Here is a 15497-nt window from a genome sequence, read left to right on the forward strand (position 1 = left end):
GTATTCATTCTTACCAGTTATCGTCTGTTTATATCACTGCTGCTAACTATCGATCGTCGAAAGAGCGACGCAATCGATATACTATAAATTAGTCGCGGCCCATATATCGTTACGCATCCTATCGATTATTTCAGCATTCGAACTGGAGCAACTTTAATACTTGTTTTTTTTTTTTTTTTTTTTTTTTTAGCACCGAAACTTACCCAGCATTTGCTTGTATTGGGTTGAGGGAAAACCTCGGAGTAAACCTCAACCACGGAACTTATTCTGGCCGGGATTCGAACCCAGGCCATCTGATTTCTCGGTCAGACGCTCTAATCCAGACGTCTCCAAAACCGTACTCGCGAGTAAGCCCCTGAACGGAATCGAAGCCAGTACGTAATGAGCGCGCTCCGCCTCACCCATCCCCACCTGTACTGTACGCAATGTTTATGCGCAAACGAAGAGCAGTGGCGGACTGCCATTATCATCGTGTTGGTCGGAGTGTTCCACCGTTTCACAATGTCTTCTAATCATGGACGTAGTACATTCAAGGATGAAGAGAAAGAGAATTTTTTTGTATTAGTGGGGAGAATGTGAAATGCTTAATTTGTTCGAAAATTCTTAAGGGTGTGTTAAAATTCAACATTCGACGACAATACTCGGCTTTTCACAAAGAATATCATACATTTACAGGCATGTTGGATATGTGAAAATAATTTATTTTGGGGCTATCTGTATAACTGTTGGTTATACATAATAATCAGTATATTACATTACGTTTACACCAAGTTCCGCATGACAATCTTATAGTTTTTTGTTTAATTTTAGGTGAAATGCTTAGGGCTACAAATATTTTGATAAATATAAAACAAGAAAATACAAAAACAAATCATACACGTGTTCTGAGTCTTAAACAAAAACAGCTTCTTGCTAGATATGTTCTAGCTTGGAATATTGGAAAATCAATGAAGCCCTTTACAGAAGCATCATTGTAAAATCGTGCATACAGGACGTTACTAAAATACTGTGCCCAGAACAAAGTCAGAGTTTAAGAAAATTAAATTGTTTCCAATTACAGTTCAGAGAATGAATTTCAGGATTGTAAATTTAATTGAATCTGAAGTCGAAACCACAACTAACCAGTTTGTAGCTTACTCACTTACATTGGACGAAAGAACAGATAGAAATGATGAAGCTCATCTAGCCATTTTCATTCGAGGAGTTAATGAACATTTTACTGTGTCTGAATGTCTTCTAGATGTCCATAATTGCTAAATATAACTGGAGAAGATCTTTTCCAGACACTGAAAAGCACCAATGAACAGAAGAGGTTGAATTTGCAATGACCTGTGTCAATAGCAGCAGAAGGGGCTCCAGCTTCATAGTATATGTCAAAATAATATACGAAAGTATGATATTTCTTATTCCTTTGATACTATTATTTGTAAACAAAAGCAGACCGTTGCCGCGATCCCCCACTGACCGCTCCTATCTGTTGAGGTACGAGTCTCTTCCCCTTCTCTAGCCTTACAGCACAGTGTGTTAGGCGGGCAGAATCGAGAGCACGAATAACGATACGATTTTTGGAGACCTCTGCTCTAATCGTTACTCCACAGGTGTGGACAACCGAACGTGGTACGTTACTTGTTGGTTGTGCAAGTAAACAGAAATACAAAGGTTCCTCCAGTTTGACGTTATCAGTTTAATTCACTACAAGCTCGCTGCCCGCACCTTATCCGCAAAGTTTATAATAGCTGTAATTAATCACCACAAGTTTCTCAGGCTCTGAGCCCCATACACATGACATAACGTCTGCAGGATCATGTTATTTTCATAATTTCCTCTAAATCTTGAGAACGTTGTTATGTCGAGAATATTAATCACGTAAGAAGATGATAAACATATTGATAACACCGACTTTTCTTTTCCTCCAATAGAAATGAAGGCTGGTGAGTTATTTTTGTAAGACAGTGTGATCTCGCGAACCTTTCAGAGTTTAATTGCAATGAAGAGGAGTTATTACTCTGCAAACAAGTTACAGTCGCAAAGTTAAGTTACTGTCCACTGGGCGCATCGACGTTGCTGCAGCGGGAATTGATATATCACGTAAGTAGGCCTACCAAAGGCATACGAGTATATTATTTTGGTTTTATTACTTCTTAATTACTTGTTCACTCACTCACTCACTCACTCACTATTTCATTCATTGATTTATGGCCATAGGTCAAAAACAAAGATGATAATGATGGTGATTTAGTCCAGGAATATCAAAACTTGCACAACACTTTCTTAAGAGAGATGATTGTACTTTATCTTGCTGATAAGCGAGCCTGGTTGGATTTGTATTGCTTGTAGTATGGGCACGTAATTCAGCCGTTTTGACGTCCCTGATTTAGTCGGTTACTCTCTTATCCTCTCACGAATTACGAGTAAATATTTCAAATAAACACAGAATTTCTCTTCATTATCTGTAGTTAAATTAAATAAACTGACGAAAAGTAAAGAATGGAATGCAGATTGTCAGGGAGATAGATAGATAGATAGATAGATAGATAGATAGATAGATAGATAGATAGATAGATAGATAGATAGATAGATAGATAGATAGATAGATAGATAGATAGATAGATAGATAGATAGATAGATAGATAGATAGATAGATAGATAGATAGATAGATAGATAGATAGATAGATAGATAGATAGATAGATAGATAGATAGATAGATAGATAGATAGATAGATAGATAGATAGATAGATAGATAGATAGATAGATAGATAGATATGGATGGATGGATGGATGGATGGATGGATGGATGGATGGATCGATAGATAGATAGATAGATAGATAGATAGATAGATAGATAGATAGATAGATAGATAGATAGATAGATAGATAGATAGATAGATAGATAGATAGATAGATAGATAGATAGATAGATAGATAGATAGATAGATAGATAGATAGATAGATAGATAGATAGATAGATAGATAGGTGGGAGAGTTGTTGGGTGGGTGGATGGATGGATACGATAGATAAGATACGATAGATGGATGGATGGGATACGATAGATGGATGGATAGATGGATGGATGGGATGCGATAGATAGATAGATAGATAGATAGATAGATAGATAGATAGATAGATAGATAGATAGATAGATAGATAGATAGATAGATAGATAGATAGATAGATAGATAGATGGGTGGGTGGGTGGGTGGGTGGGTGGGTGGGTGGGTGGGTGGGTGGGTGGGTGGGTGGGTGGGTGGGTGGGTGGGTGGGTGGATGGATGGATGGATGGATACGATAGATAAGATACGATAGATGGATGGATGGATGGGATACGATAGATGGGATGCGATAGATAGGATACGGTAGGTAGGTAGATAGGTAGGTAGGTAGGTAGGTAGGTAGGTAGGTAGGTAGGTAGGTTGGATGGATGGATGGATGGAGTGCATTTATTGATACATAATAATTGCAGCCACCGTTCTTGTTCTAATGTGGATTCTGAAACTCTTCCCTGTTGTCTGTATTGTAGGACCCAAGTATTTGAAGTCGTTTACTCTCTTGAGGAATTTCTCGTTACATTTCACGTTTTCTGCTTAAGTGAGCCTGCCTCCTGTCCTAAATACTACCGTTTCTGTCTTCTCTTCGTATTGTGATTATTAGAGTTCTAATTTCAGACACATTAACTTTGAAATTTCGTTCATACAGGATAAAACTGTGTTTACATAGAAGTTGGAAAGTTCCCTCATACACATACCATGTTAGTTGGAGCTGTTGGAATAGAGGCTGAGCAAGAAAGAAAATAAGCGTTCGGTTGAAAGACAAACGGAAAAGTTTTGTTGGTCAGAATAAGCGTACAATGTAGATATCTATCGTCTCTCAAGCTCGAAACTTACCATATGTTAGGCCTATTATAACCAGTTAAACAGAGCAATAATATTTACAAATTACTTCGTAACAATAATAATAATAATAATAATAATTTACTAACACAATATGAGAACATACAAAATTTATAACTGCACATGAATTACAATATAAGGCAGGGATATCAAGGTCAGAGCACGTGAAAGACTCTACGTGCTACCAAGCGCTCACTGGTTCCAATGAATCTGTTTTTTAGGCAGTAGCGGTGAAATAGAAGGGGTGAGCAAAATGAACTCTACTGGCCTACCACTGCAAGATGAATTAAACTGTTCTTCAGTCATAGATAATGTGTTACACTTATATAAGAAAACAAGAAATAAAAGCATGTTTTGCGCATGTATCTCTAATAAATGCAATTAATTATAAAATAGTAGGATATAACAAATAATAAACATAGCTTCTCTTTAACTTAAGCAGTTTTACATAATGAGGCCTATAATTAGCCTAATTATTGTTATTAACTGTTACATAATCATGTAGGCCTACTACTTATATGAGCATCATCACACTTCTACAAACAAATTTAAATTCCTGACTTCTCGCGTAATTCAGAAGTGTTTTTTTTTCTGATTTTTGCCGACACCAGCCATCTTATATCCGGTGAAATGTTGTTTCTTGCAGCAAAGTAATTTATAATGGAAGACCTGAATTGGCTAATATCCCAAGTCCAGTGAAGTAAATTTTTCAGGACCGCAAAGAAACTATATAGGCTTGCATTATAAGTATTGAAATAAATATTTGTATGATCCAAAAACACAGGCTTAGAGTCGGACTTGAGATATTTTTCTTTACAGAGTGATAGCCTATGTAAAACACAACTTGTTGGGTAAAGGAGTCGAAATTTATAAATTTTGGAGTCCACAACTTTGGAGTAACGATTAGCGTGTCTATCCGCGAAACCAGGTGGCCCGGATTCGATTCCCGGTTCGGGGAAAGTTACCTGGTTAGGTTTTTTTCCGGGGTTTTCCCTCAACCCAATACGAGCAAATGCTGGGTAACTTTCGGTGCTGGACCCCGGACTGATTTCACCGGCATTACAGGGTTTATTAAATTATATTATAGATTTTTTGTTTCCCGATTTTGAAGGATTTAAATAGTTTTTTAGTTATTGTTTTATAAATATACATGATGTCGACCTGGTTGGCGAGTTGGTATAGGGCTGGCCTTCTATGCCCAAGGTTGCGGGTTCGATCCCGGGCCAAGTCGATGGCATTTAAGTGTGCTTAAATGCGACAGGCTCATGTCAGTAGATTCACTGGCATGTAAAATAATTCCTGCGGGACAAAATTCCGGCACACCGGCGACGCTGATATAACCTCTGCAGTTGTGAGCGTCGTTAAATAAAACATAACATTTATACACGATCAGTAGGTGTAGGCCTAGTCATTTTATTCCTAACAATAGCAACAGCTTTTATAGCTATGTTCTCCCAATTACCTTCATCTCATTCAGACGCTAAATAAAATGTTGATAAAGCGTCTTAAACTTACCTACTAAAATGAAGAAATAAAATAAATTTTGGACTTGTAATGTTAGTCAATTTAGATATTCAATTGTAACTGTGTTGGTATATTTTCTGAGTTTGATGGGCTGGATCAGGTCAATATCTTAATAGTACATTATGCAACGAGCCTATAATGATTGTAATTAAGACGCGAGTATGTTTGTTTATGAAAGGAGCGCAAGCGAGTTTCATAATTTTCATACGAGCCTCTTAATGACCATTATAGGCAAATTTCAACGACTTTTTATGCTCGACCACATTTCTAACTTGAAATTATTCAGAAGTATTCATTTTATTCGTATCTGACTGGAGAGCGGAAGTGACCTTGTGCATAGCTCGTAAATTGTAAGATGTGTGCAGACGCGAAAGTATTGATTTTTTTCGAGGAACAATAATGTCATTGACCTTGCTACAATCTAGAGAATAACATGAACTAATTTTGATATAACCTGGAATTTGATTTAGAATTGAAAAACGAGATGACAAATTGAATTTATTTGAATATTATTTACAATTAACGCTAATTATTATAGTAACAGAACATAACCTTCTGCGACAGTATTGGATTTCCAGCCTCCGTGACGTTTTCCTCGTTGTCTTTCGATTGCATATCCGAGAAAAATCGAAAACCTGAACGTTAATGAATAGGTGTACTTTAATGACATGCATTAAAGGACTGCTACCAGGTGTATAATTACTACATTTCGGCATGATCGAGCATAAAATCGTCTATGTATCACTTTCCAGAGATTTTTTTAAACATTGCATTATTTTATACTGTTGAGTAGAAGTTCAATGACTGAAGGCGTTGAAATTGTAAAAATTATGCTGTGAGATCTATGACGTCCACAATGAAATCTTCATCTCAAAACTTTTAACAATATCTGTCGACACAAATTAATTGATTCTTTCCTTGCGATCTCAAATTCAAAACGTTCAGATGCTCGAATATATCCTTGAGAAAGTTAAGTTCCTTGATCCATGTAGAGTCAACTAGTTCTGGACTGTCTCTATTTTATATTATGAATTCTGATAAATATTCACGCAATTAAAAAAAAAAAAAAACTTGGACAGAACAATATCGTAACGGTAAGAAACATCGTCAAACTGAGAATTTATGTACGAAAATCTGTACAATTTATAGACACAGCTCCTAACTGACATGTAACGAGTCTACTCCATTAGCAACACACACTTTTGTTTGTGCTTTACTCTGTAAACATAAATACAATGCTGTGAGGAAGAAGCTCTACAATACATCTTCACTTACATTTACTACTATTTAATATCAATAAAAGCAAACTAATTTGAATATTATATCATTCTGTAGATGAACTAATAATTTCAGGAGTTCGACACTGCTTGTCTTTGTAACTAAATAATTTCCACAAACCAACAAAGAGCATCAACTCATCTTTCACTTACATAAGAAGTTAAAAGTCTAGTCAGTCTGAACTTACTGAACGACTTCTTCGTCAATGTGTAATGTACAACCCTTACATTCACCAGTGACTTGTACCTGCGTGCCTTACATGCTTTGATCAGGGCATACGGGCTATCAGCACGTTTGCGCTCTCGTTGACATCACTGATGTAAGGAAAAGAAGCGACATTGTTTTCAGGTATCCGTAAACGAGGAGACTGAACATTTAAACAATTCTGAACAGCTGCTAGAGGAAAAGAAAGATGGGTACAGTGATGTCCATGTGGCAGCCCTGAGACAGGCTTGCAAACGCGGCAACAAGGAGGATGTGAGGAAAGCTTTAGAGGATATGGAATTTGACCCTAGCAGAGATGACCCTAAAGTAAAGCCAATCCACTGGTCTGCAGAAAGTGGAAATGTGCTAGCTCTGCAAGAGGTTCTCACCTGATCTAGTTCGAACGTTGTACAATGCATGCGATACAACAGAAATGCGCTACAAATGGCTGCGAAAAAAGGCAATCATGAGACATTGCAACTTCTGTTGAACACAGCTGGTATTGATGTGAATGCTACGAACAACCAATTATACAGTAATTATGAAGTTTAGGTCACAGAAATAAACTTGTCTCAAGGTAATGAACTAATAAGTTTTCTATAAAAGAAACAACGTTTAGGTAAGCATTGAAAACAATCTTACCTAATATAAATCTAACCCCCATATGAATAAAACTCATGTTCGTGGAGAAAATTGAGCATACAGTAGCTAATGGGTTATTATAAAAAGGGAGACATTGTACTTAAAATGCAAATAATCCAAGTATTGTATTAGTAAGCGTTTATTTTTAGTAAGAAGTCACAATTAAAGTTTTGTAGGTTAACTTCATAATAAGATAGAGTGAAATGGGAATCGAATGCGGTCACCGGACACTGCAAGCTAGCACGCTAATGACATAGGCAGACCGACGAGGGGCTTACAGCCGCTCGGCTTCAAGTCGATGGTGACAGCCACATACAAACGTACTCGTGTAAATCGCGCGTCAAAACTTAAAACATTTCCACCACCAATAGATACGACAAAACTTTTTTCTAAGACTTTTATAAATAATCATTAACCCACATATAGGATAAGAACCCGTGTTGACGAATTACTTTATTGAAAGATACTTTGGAGTTATTAATCATGACAATAAATCATATAAATAAAGAAAGAAGAAAAATTAAAACTTTTGTGGTAGGACTAACAAAAATCATTTATTATTCTGTCGCAGATCCAGATTTATCCGCTCCTTAACAACAACTGGTCTACAACGCATATCGAGAAGAAAAGATGGCGGAACAACTGGAGATGGTAAGAACATGACGCATCAAATTGCACATTTTCATTTTTGAACTGGAGACAGGAGCTTTCTTGAAGACTCTCTGTAACATATTTTTAATTTAATAACACAACAACAATCCTCTGATGGAGATTCTGGCTAATATGTAGATAGGCCTAAACAGTAGAACTTGATTATAGCGACCTCGTTTTGTGTGACACATGGCCTATAACGTCAAATATTCTGTGGTCCCAACTAATTCCCCATAAGACATAATCTTTTCTACCTTGCTTAATACGACAAACGCATATGCGTCTACCTCGCATATAACGTCATTTTAAATCTCAATTTGGAATAAGATATTCTAAGAACGAAAGTATTTTAAGAAATATTTTGTTGAAATCTGGCCCTGACAAATTCTATACTGTCCCCTTCTGTCATAGACCTCTGGAAGGCAGGCGGATTCCCCATCCAATTGTAACCTGCCCGAATTCATGCGGTATTAGATCAGTTTCGACAGGAAGTTTTCACTAAGTACACGCATTTTAACGCAGTATGGCCACTTAAAGAAGTGAGTGACGCTTTAGAAGTCATTAAAATTAAGAACATGTTCTATGAAGCTAGGAAGGGAGCTGTGAAATAGCAACTGAAATTATGAACATAGAACGTAATTTAGCCCTAGAAAGTGTGTATTGGGCAAGTAGAAGACAACAGAGTAAAATGACTGATTACTTCACTTCTAAGTAAAGTAGTTTGGTGAGTACTGAACAAACTGTTTTAATACAGAATACTGTATTTATAATTGCAGGCCTACTTGTATTTTATTATCTTCATGATAGGCTTAAAAATCAATACATAGATCTAAAATAAGTCTTATTATTAAGTTTGTTATTTTTCGTTTTCTATCTAACTACTGTAGATTGATAATGTGAATCTTGGTTACTACGACACTCGTTCATAACAACATAATTTTTAAGGTCCCTTGGATGTCGTTATAATCAAGTTCTACTGTATTTTCAGACAGTACACTTGTCGATACATTTCAGAGAAAGAACAATTTGTTTGTATGCATCTGAAGTCTGACTAGTGTAATAAGTAGCTGAAATATAATCGGAGATGTATGCAATGGAGCAAGAAAGGAACTGGTCACCCTATCCCATTACCTCCTGGCTTAGTTGCTCCATAATTGGTCCATTCTTGGTATCACTTGTGAGGTTCAGACCTGTCTTCATATAGTTGACTAAACAAACAATACAACAATATTATCTACGCGAGACGGTGTCTGGTACAGTTTCTGGGTAGCTCAGTCGGTAGTGGGGTGGCGCATTCACCCAAAGGTTCCGGGTTTGCTACCCGACCTCGGAAAAATATTTCCCTTTAAATTATTCAAGTCAGCCTCACAGACAGCGTTACCTGAAAGCCAGACTTGCATGATATAAGTCACTTTTCGTTAACAGAAAACCACAATTCAAGTCACACAGAATATTTATTATTTTGACTTTGTCACATCTGCATTTATGAAATTGATTAAGGGAACCAGGTAGTGATTAGGGGTCAAAAATTCGATTTTTTTTTGTGTTTTAAGAAAAGTACAAAACTTACTCTTTAAATCAATACAAATATTGTGGGAGTATTTCTGCAGATAAGCCTTTTAAATGGCATCTTTAAATTTGGCGGTGCATGTAATTCATATACTTACTTACTTACTGGCTTTTAAGGAACCCGGAGGTTCATTGCCGCCCTCACATAAGCCCGCCATTGGTCCCTATCCTGAGCAAGATTAATCCAGTCTCTATCATCATATCCCACCTCCCTCAAATCCATATTAATATTATCCTCCCACCTACGTCTCGGCCTTCCCAAAGGTCTTTTTTCCTTCGGCCTCCCAACTAACACTCTATAACATGTAATTCATATATCCTCTTTTTTTTTAAATGCAGTTTTCCATAAGTTAACATTTTGAAACTTAAGTATATTTTTCTCCGAAACTATTGAATCAATTTGCAAGAAATAGTGTTTTCTGCAGCCTGTGTTCTACACAGTAGACCTACGGGTTGAATAATATCACACACATAACACGAGAAAAAAAAATACAAAAAATGTTATACAAAGTTCAATATTTTTTTTCTGTTTCACTAGGGGTAAATATTTACTAAATTTTGCTTTAGAATTTACAATATACATTGCTAGATAACTTTAAAAAAATACAAGGTATATGAGTGAATATTGTAGCAAGTAATGTGCACCTGAAGAGTGAGGTATACTTAGCAAAGTGGAAAAAGAGGTTATCAGTAAGGACCTTTATTTTGCACTTGGATACGAAATTAACTATTGCCTTTTGTAACACTGAATTCAGAAAGATTGATTGTATAAGCGTGGAAATTTTTATTCCACTTTGAGCAGTAAAAGTGTAGAAATATTGAACTAAACATTTGTACTTACATTTTTTAATCTCACATGCATCACTACCCACTCCTCTTAAAGGGGATTTTTCATTAGTGAATTTAACCTCAATTTCAATTGTTTTCAGGTATCCGTAAACGAGGAGACCGAACATTTAAACAATTCTGAACGGCTGCTAGAGGACAAGAAAGATGGGTACAGTGATGAACATGTGGCAGCCCTGAGACAGGCTTGCAAACGCGGCAACAAGGAGGATGTGAGGAAAGCTTTAGAGGATATGGAATTTGACCCTAGCAGAAATGACCCTAAAGTAAAGCCAATCCACTGGTCTGCAGAAAGTGGAAATGTGCTAGCTCTACAAGAGGTTCTCACCTGGTCTAGTTCGAACGTTGTACAATGCATGCGATACAACAGAAATGCGATACAAATGGCTGCGAAAAAAGGCAATCATGAGACATTGCAACTTCTGTTGAACACAGCTGGTATTGATGTGAATGCTACGAACAACCAAGAAAGGACCGCCTTCCACCTGGCTGCGGATTCAATTGTTGAAGGAGACTGTACGGAGGAGAGGTACCTCAAATGCTTAGAACTGCTTCTGAAGAGATCTGATCTGGAGGTCAACAGGCCGGACTATTATGGATGCACTGCTTTAGGTCGTGCACTGAGGAAGTCGCACAAGAGAAGAGTTCTGTTTATCTTGCAGAATCACGGCGAGCACAGGCTGAATGTAGATTACTCATTAGTAGATGCAGGATTCACTGTGAGAGAGACTATTATGAAATTGTTTCCTGAATTTGAGTCGTTCTTGCCAGAGGAATTACAGGAGAATGTTGACTCATTAGAAGCGGAGATACGTCTGCTTGCAGCCCTCCAATGTGACTCACTGCCTGATTTCATTTCAATATTACGGACCAAACAGAACCTAGTTAACCATCAGTACAACGAGCCTTATCACTGTACGATTTTGGAACTAGCTTGCTTAATAAAGGAAAGGGTAAAGTTTGTAGACGTTATATTACAGAGAAAGGGCAATCCTAACATAACAAACTATATTTCTGAAATACCTCTTCTACATATGACAGCTGAGAGATTGAATGTAGCAGCTTTGGAAGTGTTGTTAGCTAATAAAAGTACTAAAATTGACATTACAGCGGACAAAATGTTTCAAGGTAATGCGTTCCATTGGTTAGCACTCAACAAATGTGGTGACGGCGAAAATTATTCCGCTTTGGAAAGATGTGTGTTGTTACTTGTGCAAGGACAAGCGAATTCTCGTGATTTGTTGAATGCGCCAGATGCCAGAGGAGACACACCCCTGCACGTAGCAGCTCGCTGGAATCTCGACCTCGCTTTTGTTCTTCTTTCTTCAGGCGCGTCTGTCAACATCTGGAATAAAAACGAACACACAGCACTTCATGTTGCAGCGCTCTGTGGCAATAAAAATGCAGTGTTAACTTTACTGAAGTATGGTTCAGATATAAATGCACAAAAAGGTAGGGGGACTCCGTTATATGTTGCTGCTCAACAAAGAAGGAACGAAATATTGCTACTTTTGCTAAGACAGGGAGCTCACTTTATGTATGAAACTGGAGGTGAACTAGCGTTGCAATACATCGATCCTCATATTCTGGAGATGTTCTTCGACGACTGCATAGAAAGCAACACAAAGAGTCCAAAAAGTCCAGATTATATGTTAACTTTCAAATATAACTTTTATCCTCCCTTGACAGAAGGTTCCGAAATATATCACTCCAACACAGAAATGCACCCACTGTTGAAAATGAGTGAAATGTCTGAATTCAGAGGCTTATTGAAACATCCGCTCATTTCCAGTATACTGTTTCTCAAGTGGCAAAAAGCTTGTAAGGTTTTTTACATCAACATAGCTTTATATTCTACATTCCTCGTCCTATTAACACATCATATGTTATTCGTGAATGACTTAATGTCATGGAATGAAGATAATGAAGAGAATTGGAAAAGAACGGCGCCTGATTCTTCCGTACAGTATGACAATCTAACGGCTGAACTCCAAATCTCTCCAGATGAATCAACGTACATGGCTGCTAGCATACCTCTGTGGATATCTTTGTCACTCATCATACTAAGGGAGGTGATGCAATTTGCAATAGACAGGACCGAATACTTACACAATCCGGGCAATCTCTTGGATGCATCCATAATCTTGTCCACATCCGTCTACTGTTGCGGTCCTAACATCGTCGTAGTGCATCACAGCGCTTCTATCGCCATCCTTCTGGCATGGATGGAATTCTTGCTTGTAATCGGTCGCCTGCCCAGTGTTTCTGTACAGCTAGAAATGTTGAAGAAAGTTTCTAGGACATTCCTAAAATTTGGACTGTGCTACTTGCCATTATTTTTGGCATTTTCTCTTTGTTTTAACATTTTGTTCCATGGTAAACATAAAGAAGGTGACGGCACCTACTTTTCTACAGGCATCATTAATCAGACATCAAACAGTTTGTTGTTCATATTTGATACTTTCATCATGTTTACTGGCGAGTTTGAAGCTAAACATCTTCCGTTCTCGGAGACACCAGTCACAAGTCATTTTGTCTACTTTTTATTTGTGTTTCTGATCGCACTGGCATTGTTAAATTTACTAAACGGATTAGCAGTCAGCGATACTCAAGCCATTAAAGATGATGCCGAAACTCTTAGCCTTGTTGTTAGAACAAAATTAGTGTTTCACACTGAAACCATGCTCCTTCGTTATCAAAGATATTCGTTATTGAAAGATTTTTTAAGGAAATTCTGTTTTTTCTTCAGAGATCTGCCTCATAAACGATTATATTTATACCCATGCTCTAACAAATTGTGTAGTGTCCCCAGAGGAGAGGAGATTGGCGTGATGGAGTCAGTCATAACAAAGAGAGCCATTGGGATCGTTACCAAAAATGAATCCAAATCTTAAGATTTTTGGTCTTGATGAGGCTGAAGAGTATGGTACCAAACCTTTTTCAGTCCAGTTGGCAATTTTTATTTTATATGAAGACACCCCCGCTTAAGGAATAGAAATTCACTGTATAGTATTCAAGGTCTCTGTAATGTGCTTCACAATGCCACCACTTCTGAAAATATAAACCAACTTAACCTAAGTTAAGTGAAGGGAAATGTCTGTCAAATGATCATTGATCGCTATCATAATCATTGTTACTTGTGTCAAAATCATCATCATCATCATCATCATCTTGATCAATGATATCACCATCACTTGTTAATTTTACATTCTAAGCAAATATTTCTACTGGGTATTGTAATTGGGGCTTTACCCTGTTATAGGCATAAATAAATAAATAAATAAATAAATAAATAAATAAATAAGTAAGTAAAGAAGCAAGTAAATAAGCAAGTAAATAAGTAAGTAAGTAAATAAGTAAGTAAATAAATAAGTAAATAAATAAGTAAGTAAATAAATAAGTAAATAAATAAGTAAGTAAATAAATAAGTAAGTAAATAAATAAGTAAGTAAGTAAATAAGTAAGTAAGTAAATAAGTAAGTAAGTAAATAAGTAAATAAATAAGTAAATAAATAAATAAATAAATAAGTAAATAAGCAACTAAATAAGCAAGTAAGTAAGTAAATAAGCAAGTAAATAAGCAAGTAAATAAGTAAGTAAATAAATAAGTAAGTAAATAAATAAGTAAGTAAATAAATAAGTAAGTAAATAAATAAGTAAGTAAATAAATAAGTAAGTAAGTAAATAAGTAAGTAAGTAAATAAGTAAATAAGTAAATAAATAAGTAAATAAATAAATAAATAAATAAATAAAGTATTTATCTTATTTTTATACAAACTTTTTGATTGGAAGTGAAATATACCGTAGTATATTATATTAGGTAAATTATATTTTCTTTCGTATTATTTCTTATTTTTCCTAAATAGTATATTAGTTTCATTGAATTATATTACAAAAAAATAATTACATATTAACATATAATATATTTTTCAATAGGATAGATTTAAGATAGAGACTTGTTCTTTTCAGGATAGTTACCTCTCATATACATAGATCTGTCGGTGACATATCAGTTCGTGAAATAGTGAATAAAGAAAAAAATATTCTGTTCATAAGTTTGATAATATTTTTTTTCAAGTTGTCACAACTATATTTGGCGATCTCTGTGAGAGATTTCATATTCCATATTTTTCCTTCATATTCAGTGTATTTTTGTAGTTTGTATTGTAGATTTCGTTTTCCAACTCTAACTAGTTCATTTCTTATACATTTTAGAGGATTACTCTCTTTTTCAATTTCAAGAAAAATTGAACAAGTGTGATCCTAGAAGTAATGCACACTGCGCATGCGCTGCCATATCCATGGATACGCGTGGTTGTCATTTATTGCGTTAATAGTGACAGTTATGCCGAACGATTATGTTCAATTTCAATTAAATTGCTTAAAAATTGTTTTGTGATAAGCGATTGAAATGCACGACGAAAATCTGTCAGTTCACGTCAATGTCTGAGATCAAAGATCATTCATTGAAATAGAAACTTTACGTGCACATACGACGTCGCAAATTTATGAATTGCTTCGATAGAAGTGTGTGGTGACTCTAAAGTAGAACTTAGCACCATTTCCCGATGGTCTCGATGTGTCTGTGAAGATCACATTGCTACAAAAGATAACCAACGCACTGGAGGACTGAAATCAAAACCGTACATCACTACTGAGGTAATTGTTGCCAATGTTTTGGAAGAAGACGGAGGGATGACGTGTAGATATATGTTATATTTTCTGTAATTTGTTAATATATTTTTGTCATTTTTACTCAAATGTTAAATTATTAGCAATATTAGCAATAATATTAAAATAAATACAATAATAAATCTGTTGCAATTATGTCAGTCTGAACTTCCTCTTATGTATCCGGTTGACTTTAAATCAAGTCTATCCGTTATTTTATTT

General features: G+C 36.0%; 1 protein-coding gene across 1 annotated transcript; it reads left to right on the forward strand.

Moving 5' to 3' along the window:
- The first annotated feature begins 1272 nt into the window (after positions 1-1272).
- LOC138709551 (transient receptor potential channel pyrexia-like) lies at positions 1273-13508 on the forward strand. Its single transcript, XM_069840407.1, has 3 exons — positions 1273-2088; positions 8110-8189; positions 10688-13508. Exons 2-3 carry the CDS (start codon positions 8169-8171, stop codon positions 13496-13498), a joined length of 2832 nt encoding a protein of 943 aa, XP_069696508.1. The 5' UTR covers positions 1273-2088; positions 8110-8168; the 3' UTR covers positions 13499-13508.
- The last annotated feature ends 1989 nt before the right edge of the window (positions 13509-15497 follow it).

The sequence above is a fragment of the Periplaneta americana genome, chromosome 11 (assembly GCF_040183065.1).
Source record: "Periplaneta americana isolate PAMFEO1 chromosome 11, P.americana_PAMFEO1_priV1, whole genome shotgun sequence".
Lineage (NCBI taxonomy): Eukaryota > Metazoa > Arthropoda > Insecta > Blattodea > Blattidae > Periplaneta > Periplaneta americana.